Genomic DNA, 8,784 nt, shown 5'->3' with positions numbered 1-8,784 from the left:
TCAACGGCCCACCAAAGGAGACTGGGGGAGCTCCATCATCATCTTGGATTTATTACATTTTCAAGGATACTTGAGCGCAAAAAAGACCATTTTAAGTAGATTTTTTTTACTGATTTTGGACTGGGGTAAAACATTTGGAAACTTAAATGGCCGAGTGATCGTCTCATGACTGAAMAGACCTTTACCTGAGAGGCTGAAGACTCAAGTCAAGGTGAATAAGGAATATTACTTGTAGAAATTAAAAAAAATTCTGCATTATGAAACAGTACTCATAGAGCACATTGTTTAAACTTTGCCTTATTTATTCTATTGGTAACAAATTACTATACTTTGTCACCTGTATGGTTACAAATAGTAAAGTGTGTTTATTCTATTATTTCGACACATTTTTGGTCAGTTTTGCATGTTTTTTTTCAACCACGATGTGCTTGTCCTGTTCTTTTATGACACTGCAGAAGCTTCTCGTGGCAGATAAAAAAGTAAACAATGCTAGAAATAAGGTATATTTCTGAAGAGGGAGTCTTATCTAAYGACTCTCCATTTCTACAAATGGCAATGAACAGAGATGGGCTCAGACAGCTGAGGTTATTTTTGGGACATGCAGTCCGAGCAACTGAGGTGACAAAAGCTGTCAAATGTCAGACTTTGAAAGGCATATATATTCTCCGTATGACCTTGTTACAGAGGAATTTGTTTGTTATTGTGTTAATAACTGACCTTTTTATTGGATGGACTTGACAAATGTGTGCAGTGTGTCAGAACAGTTGATTTGTTACTGTAGCTGCCTTCTATAAATATGTCAAACTGAGATCTGGTTTTATGTCTATTTTCATAGAGCGACATATTTGAAAAGTACACACAGGAAACAGTAAAATTGTACATGTACAGTAGCTATAACTGCTTTTAATTTATTGAGTGGGTAGTTTGAATGCAATGAACCAAAATACTTTTTTTGACGACTGTTTAAAAAAATCTATTATTTATGCATTATGAGTTTCTGTTGTTTTAAAACTTCTTGAATTGAGTATAATCGTAAAATATATGTCTGTATTTATGCACRTTGTGCTCATTTTGCACCAAATGTAGTTTTTGTCAGCTATATAAATATTTTAATTTTATTTACCTGGTATTTGAATCTCAGTTAGTAATTTCCTAAACATTTGAGATAAAAGATAAAAGTTGCCATTAAATTTTTATCAATAAAATGTACTTCAGAATATCTCTTAACATTCTTCATCAGTCTGTGTAATATAAATAATGGCTCCTTATTGCTTCACCATTTTCATACCTCTCTTGATTGTAATGATAATTGCTCTGGAGCTCCTCCTTAATATTCTTTTCATGGAGAAATTAGCCAAATGTTTCATTAGTTGCATGTCACAGTTTGTAGAGGTTTGGATGAAAGAATGTAGACCAACTTAAGGAGGTTAAATATAAAACAGAACTTTTTTTTTATAAAATCAAACAAAAATGACAGAAAAAAATCAACGATTTAAACACAGAGAGGCACAAGGAGACTGGAGGAGGCACGAGGGGAACAGGACATGGTGTGATAACACTCAATGTTCCACTGAAGAAGGAGAGAGAACTGAAGGAATAACAATGCTGAGGTTAATGAGGGAAGTGGCTGCAGCTGTGACGTGAAACAGAGAACAGCTGTAGCTGGATGTGGCAGACTGAATGGAAAGACAGAGGAGACAAAGGGACAGAAACTGACTGATGGCATGAGGGGAAACACAGAGCACAAAATAACGGACCAATAACCAAAATGGAAAAATACTTATCCCCACTTATCTTCTGTGTTCCCTTTCAACTAAAACAGGTCCACTGGATGGACCAAATRTAATGTAAGCATGTAGAGCATGAATGCACGATACTTGAAATATAATGTTCTATGAGTTATTGCAATCTAAGCAGTCCTTTGCGATATTGATATTGTGCTCAAGGATTTTGTAATGATACATTTTCAATTTATTTTCCAGCCTCACTTTTCTTTTTTAACTCTATTATGATTTTAAATATTGCTCAATTTTCATTGCAGGGGCAAAAAAATGGATCAAAACATGTTTGGAGGAGCCCCCCGGTTTCTCACCCGCCCTAAGGCGTTCTCAGTGTGTGCAGGCAAGGATGCCACCCTCAGCTGCACAGTTGTGGGGAACCCCACCCCACTTATCACCTGGGAAAAGGATAAGCTAAAGCTGGCATCTGGAGGGCGTTTTAAAACTGTGGAGGATGGAGATGTGTACCGCCTGACCATCTACGACTTAACGCTGGAGGACAGTGGTCAGTACATGTGCCGAGCTAAAAACAACRTTGGCGAAGCCTACGCTGCCGTGACCCTTAAAGTGGCCCTGCCAACCGAGCTGTGTCAGAGGGCCCCTGTGTTCATGGTGAAACCTACGTCCACTCGTGTAGGTTTGGGGGGCGATGTTGTTTTCCAGTGCAGGGTTGCAGCTCACCCCGAGGCCAACTTTGAGTGGGAGAAGGATGGACGCTACCTGGGGGAGACTAACCGCATCAAGATTGTTTCTGACACTGACAGCAGCACCTTAAAGATCCAAAGTGTGCGCAACCTGGACGCCGGCACCTACAGCTGCAGGGCCCAGAACTCTGTAGGCCGTGCCCAAGCTGCAGCAGCTCTCGTCGTGGACGCTCAGGATGCTCGCCGGACGGCTGCAGACAAGAGCACCTCTCTCCTCTCTCACATGCAAAAACGCAAAGAGGAAATGAAGAAGGATRTTTCTATCTATCGCACCGAGGAAAGCAGGTCCTCCACAGCCAACAAGACTGATGCCTTGAGTTCTCTGAGTCTGGAACACGAGCTGAGGGCGTCAGCGCTGGCTAAGCTCCCTAAAGGTGTTTTTACCCGAACCTGCACAGTGACTGAGGGCAAACACGCCAAACTGAGCTGTTTTGTGACCGGTCACCCCAAACCACACATTATCTGGAGGAAAGATGGGACAAACATCAGTGAGGGCCGCAGGCACGTCATTTATGAAGACCACGCTGAGAACTTCATCCTCAAGATCTTGTACTGCAAGCAGACCGACAATGGTCTTTACACCTGCAACGCAACCAACATGGCTGGGCAGACCTACAGCGCTGTGTTGGTGACAGTCAAAGGTAAGCTTTTAGACTGTTTATCTAATGAGTATGGAAGTTGAGAGTGGACGTTTTCCGCATGAATTAACCCGTTATCTCGAGAAAACGCTGATCGTTATTTCATGAGAACGAAACAATTATGTTGTTATTTCGAGAAAACTATGAACAAAAATTGTTTTGCTGCTCTCGGCTTCCATAAATGAGAGTAGTCTAACATTTTTATTTCTTATTTTTTAACGAACTTTTCACTCTCATTTTTTCTTTAGATTACTATCATATATTTTAAAGGGATAATACTGACTTTTATGGTTTTGGTCCAAGTGTAACTGTAATCACCATGTTTAAGTCTCGTTTGGCTCCCTCAGAATTTCTCAAAATGTGTTTGGCCTTTCACAACAAGGTTAAGCCCAGTCTAACGCGCTGAACTGAGGTATTGCGTTGCATCTATTTTCTGCTGATGACGAGTAGCTCAGAGTTGCTTAGATGAATGCTCCTTCACTCCCTATCATGTTGCCACACTGTGAGTGTGACTTCCTCTGGGAGCAAATTGGCCCAGAAGGTGGAACACTTTGACAACTTATGTTTGTCATTTATTTACTGCTTGATTGCTCGTAATCCCCATTCTGTCTAACGAGTGAGGAGCCACTGATGACTATGAGAGGCCCTTTAGGTCATAATTCAACCTTTCTCTCACGGGTAGGCAACCCTCTCCCACATAGCTGTTCATTGAAAAAGTATGGATATTTTTCATTTTTTGCACTTTGTTAGTTTCTAAATTGTAAATGATTTGAAGATTGCTACCTATTGTTTTTTATACATACACAGTAATTAAAGAAAAAAATATAAATATGGTAAACTAATCTGTCACTACATTTTTTTCTTTGCTTACGTATAAAAAATTGAATGAATGCAATTGCTATCGCTAACTTTATTGCATTAAAAACATAAACAAAATGTAATTTTTAAATGTATTCTATAAAATACTATATTTCATAAGTAAACTTAAAAAATCCCCCTAAATGTTTAGCTGAAAACATTTTTTGTTTATCTTCAGACATTAGTACATTGAAAAGAAATTTTTTTATTTTTTTTCACTTTTTGTATATTTAACATGGACACACTGAGGATTCTGCACTTCAAGGGATGCAGAGAAGAAGTAGTTTATAACATAACCAGTGTCTGCAGGATTTTATTTAGGCTATTTTCAGGCATTTCCATCCAGCTCTGTAGTAAAATACAAAGAGGATTGGTGGATCAGTGTGAGCATAATAGTAAATATTATAAGCATTTTCTGCAGGTAAAATTGGCATTTTCATCCCTAAACATTGCTTATCACAAACACAACCATCAGGAAGCTTTAGTCACCATTCTCAACATTATGCCACATTTTCCACACCACATTTTTTGGGTTTTTATTTTCTGGCCTTTTCTTGTGCACACATTACTTTAAACTTATTCTGGTTCATRTCTTGAGTAATCACAATGGACTGATGAACGTTAGATCACAGAAAAAGGAGAAACTTGTAATATGAATATTAATATGTACCCATCAATAGGCAAGATGGCAAGTTTTGTTCTCATAAATTAAAGTCATGTAAACTGACACAATTTGCAAAACATTTTGTGACATCATTCCATGGCTTTTAAATACATTGAAACTATTTCATTATTTTGGTTGACATGTTTTTTTTTTCTGTTTTCYGCTATCCAAAGACAAATCTACCTTTTAACAGTCTTGTTACTGCAGAAACTTCATTAAAGTGAGGTCACAGCTTATGGCAGATAAATTAACATATTGAAATCAATTCAGACAATAATCAAAAAAATCATGTTATCTTTTCTGTGTTAGAGCCTAAATTGCCTTTCAAGAAGAAGCTGCAGGATGTGGAGGTCCAAGAGAAAACCTCAGCCTTGCTCCTGTGCGAGGTGCCTTACGTCGCCACACAGGCCAGCTGGTTCATGGAGGAAACACGTCTGGAGCAGAACAGCAAATATCGCATGGAGGAGGACGGCACCCTGCGGAGTCTGACCATACACAACGTCACCACTAATGACGATGGCGTTTACATCTGCGAGATGAAAGAAGGCAGCCGCACTGTGGCTGAGCTCACAGTCCTTGGTATGAGCATCTTGTTTAAGATTGAAAACGTTTAATGATATTTTGTCCCGAAGCAGTTTTTCACTGTAACTCTTAATGCAACACTTTGTCACCGTAGTTCCTATTGAGATTGCAATATTACAACAGTAGTTCCTGCCATCCTATGCTTAAAATATTTTTTTCTATGCTACAAAATATTGCTATAYGATGTTTCTTTACCCACGTTTCCCAGGCAATATCACCAAGAAGCTTCCTCGGAGGACAGTRGTTCCTGTCAGCGACACTGTCATCTTCTGTGTCGAGCTGGAGCATCCTTGCTCAGATGCCTACTGGACCCGCAACGGCGAGAAGCTGAAGGAAGATTCTCGTATTTCCATCGCCTGCGTGATCAGACAGTACACGCTCACCATTAAAAACTGCCAGGCAGACGACTCAGGAGAAGTGGCCTTTGTGGCCGGCGACTGCAAGACTTCCACAAGATTCACTGTCACTGGTTTGTCAGTGTGTTTTAAACAGTTCTGGAGTCATCCTAACTTTTGTCACATGCTTACAAGTTCCTTTATTCTTACTTTTTYAATGCAAAGTATAAAATAAAGGAAGCAAAAGCAAAATAGTATGTAAAACAAAAGAGATAAACTTGCACTTAATGTTTATGTTTTCCACTCCAGCTGCTCGAAAGCATCCGCCCGATCCCCCCGTCGATGCTGTGGTGAAGAACAAGACAGACTCGTCCATCACCATTCAGTGGTCCCCTCCTGACAGTGACCGTCCTGTGCCCATCAAAGGCTACATTGTGGAGAGGAGGAAAGTTGGTGCTACGACGTGGCAGAGGTGCAATGCTGGAGAATCTCTTACTTCAACAGAAATCACCGTTTGTAGCTTTGCTGAGGAAGCTAGCTACCAGTTCCGAATCTCTGCCATGAAYGACTTCGGCCAGAGTCCCTATCTGGATGTACCTGGAAGCTTTTATCTTGGTAAGATTGAGATACCCTTTTTCAGATCTACTTCTTTGGTTGGTCTTCTTTTAATCCCTTTTTTATTTCTTTTTTTGTCCTTTTTATTTTTATTGTTCAGAACCCACTGCAGAAATCAAGAAAGGCCTAATGAACAGCAYTGCAATAACCGGGGAGGAATTCTCGATCTCCTTAGAGCTGTCTGCTGTGTGCTCAGGCTTCTGGTCCCTCAATGGGCGCCTCTTACGTAGTGGCGCTGACTACCTCATCACCAGGTCAAAGACCACACACACACTGCTCATCCGTGTCGTGACCATGGAAATGAACGGCGCTGAAGTCAGATTTGTTGGTGGAGGTTCACAGAGCAGCTGCACCCTAACTGTGAAGGGTATAATCCTTTTTTTATTTTTTGCATTTTCTGTGTTGACAATTTTTTTGTGTGTGTTATGCAAGCAAATTATTGCATCTGAGCATAAAGGTTTGTTTTTAGCTCCTTTTGTTAGGTTCATCAACAAGTCAGATCATGCAGAGGTCGTGACCTGCAGTGCCCAGGACACTGCTCAGCTGGCTGCTGAGGTGTCAGATTATGACGCACAGGTTTGTGACAGAATCACATTTCCTCTTCATTTTTTTTGATCTCAGATTTTGCTAACATAACTGAACTTTAAAGCATATCGGTTTGATAAGAGCGTCACTTTTTGGTGGTTTTGGTGGYGTTGCTTAAATTGCAGTACTATTTACAGCTGCATCGGAATGGCTCTAAAACATGTTCTGCATTTTATTTATTTTTGCAAAGACGCATACACTTTATCAGTCAGCTTTCAAATATACCCTGCAGTTGCACCTTGTTGTCAAATTGTGAGCAATTCAGCCTCCAGAAATACAATTATGGTGAAAAATATTGAACATGTAGCTCCAAAGCAACTAACTGCAAACATTTGAGTGTGTTCACGGAGGCCTCAGTAAATCTTGGCAATAAATCTTGTACCAGGCACCTGATTGGCAGCACCTGGGGGTACTAGAAGCTCAAAAATTGTGTTTTTACTCTTTAAAACCTCAGTGACATCATATCAGCACTTTGTCACTCATGCTTTCCTAAACGTTTCTGCATTTGGTTCTTCAGGTGACCTGGTTGAAAAATGGGAGGGAGCTGAAAATGGGCAAGAAGTATGAATATGTGCTACAAGATCGCAAGAGGATCCTGATGGTACACAATGTTACGGAGGAAGATGTGGGCATTTATGAGTGTGCTTTGGCTGATGATAGGATGTCCATACAGCTTGCCCTTAAAGGTAAAAATTAAAACAACTAGGTACTGTTTTAAAGTTGAGTTTGTGGAGCAGAGGCAACTGTTGTTTTTTTAAAGTACTTTCATCCTCAAAGGAAAAAAAACAGTCTTTGATTTCACAAATGATAACTTTACTGGTCTTCCTTTCTTTTCTTTTTTTTCTCAGATGAACCTGCCAAATTTATAAATAAAGCCAGAGGTCCCATGGGATTATCATCGTCTCTTAAAGGAGACCTTGAGCTGAGCTGTGAGGTGTCTCTAGCGAGCGCTGTCGTTGTGTGGAAAAAGGATAAAGTAGAGATTAATGAGGACCAAAGAACTGCTATTATCTCCAAAGGGACTCAAAGGAAGCTCGTCATTAAGGGTGCCAAGAAAAGTGATGAAGGATATTATTCCTGCGAGACAGCAGGTGATAAAGTCACATTCCATGTCAAGATAAAAGGTAAAGCTAGATGGCAATTCTTTAGTAGATGTAGGCTTAACTTCTTCCTCTCTGGCGGTTACATTATTTGAATAAACTTTTATTGTTGCTTTTTTTTAATTGTTAGAAACCCAAGCAGTGGCTGCATTCTCCAACAAAGAGTCAGTTCAGAAGGAGGTCAAAGCCATTCTTTCCCAGAAAGCAAGTCTTAGCTGTGATGTGACTGACAGCAAGACAGAGGTGAAATGGTACAGGGAAGGCAAGTTGTTGGAGTCGAGTAGGAGGATTTACTCAGAGGTAAAGGGCGGTACTCGTCAGCTGGTGATTGAAAAGGTGGAGAAGAGTGATGCTGGTGAATACACCTGTGAGGCTGGAGGAGATAAGCTGACCTTCAAAATCATCATTTCCGGTAAAAATGCTTGATTGGTTCATTTGAAATGCTATGCCTTCCTTTAATTTTCTCGTTCAGAGTTGGAACAGTATATGTAAAATGTTAAAATAAATAACATTTCTTAATATATAAAATAAAGAAATTTACTAAATTTCTAAACACCTTTATGTTTGTGATCACGTTGTCTGTCTGTTGGTGATGACAGCTGTGTATTCATCACTGACTTTACTTTCAGAGGCTGAGTCAGTCTTCTGCAACAAGGAGTTGGTTCAGAGGGAAGTGAAAGCTACTCTCTCCCAGAAAGCTGTCTTGAGCTGTGAGGTAGCTGACACCAAGATTGAGGCAAAGTGGTACAAGGATAACAAGCTCCTGACATCCAGCAAAACAATCCACGCTGAATCAAAAGGCAAGAGTCGTCAGCTGGTGATTGACAGTGTGGAGAGGAAAGACGCTGGAGACTACATCTGCGAGGCTGGATCTGAGAAGCTGGTTTTTAAAATCCAAGTAGCAGGTGAGAGTGTTGTGTTTTTA

At 40.1% G+C, this 8,784-nt stretch overlaps 1 protein-coding gene across 21 annotated transcripts in view; it reads left to right on the top strand.

The window, feature by feature from the left end:
• obscnb (obscurin, cytoskeletal calmodulin and titin-interacting RhoGEF b) overlaps positions 1-8,784 on the top strand; it is a gene marked incomplete in the record, with an annotated part of 52,003 nt that continues 43,219 nt past the window's right edge. For 16 of the 21 annotated variants that reach the window (XM_014029665.1, XM_014029790.1, XM_014029763.1 and 13 more), the window contains 11 exon segments: positions 2-211; positions 2,042-3,123; positions 4,952-5,221; positions 5,433-5,693; positions 5,869-6,174; positions 6,275-6,541; positions 6,644-6,750; positions 7,277-7,445; positions 7,608-7,883; positions 7,990-8,271; positions 8,489-8,764. In XM_014029665.1, the coding sequence (XP_013885119.1) occupies positions 2,052-3,123; positions 4,952-5,221; positions 5,433-5,693; positions 5,869-6,174; positions 6,275-6,541; positions 6,644-6,750; positions 7,277-7,445; positions 7,608-7,883; positions 7,990-8,271; positions 8,489-8,764 (3,286 nt within the window). 21 annotated transcript variants of the gene reach the window in all.

This window comes from Austrofundulus limnaeus, unplaced genomic scaffold, assembly GCF_001266775.1.
Source record: "Austrofundulus limnaeus strain Quisiro unplaced genomic scaffold, Austrofundulus_limnaeus-1.0 Scaffold6, whole genome shotgun sequence".
Classification (NCBI taxonomy): Eukaryota; Metazoa; Chordata; class Actinopteri; order Cyprinodontiformes; family Rivulidae; genus Austrofundulus; species Austrofundulus limnaeus.
The sequence above is the reverse complement of the archived record's forward strand: the minus strand, read 5'-3'. Positions and strand labels throughout refer to the sequence as shown.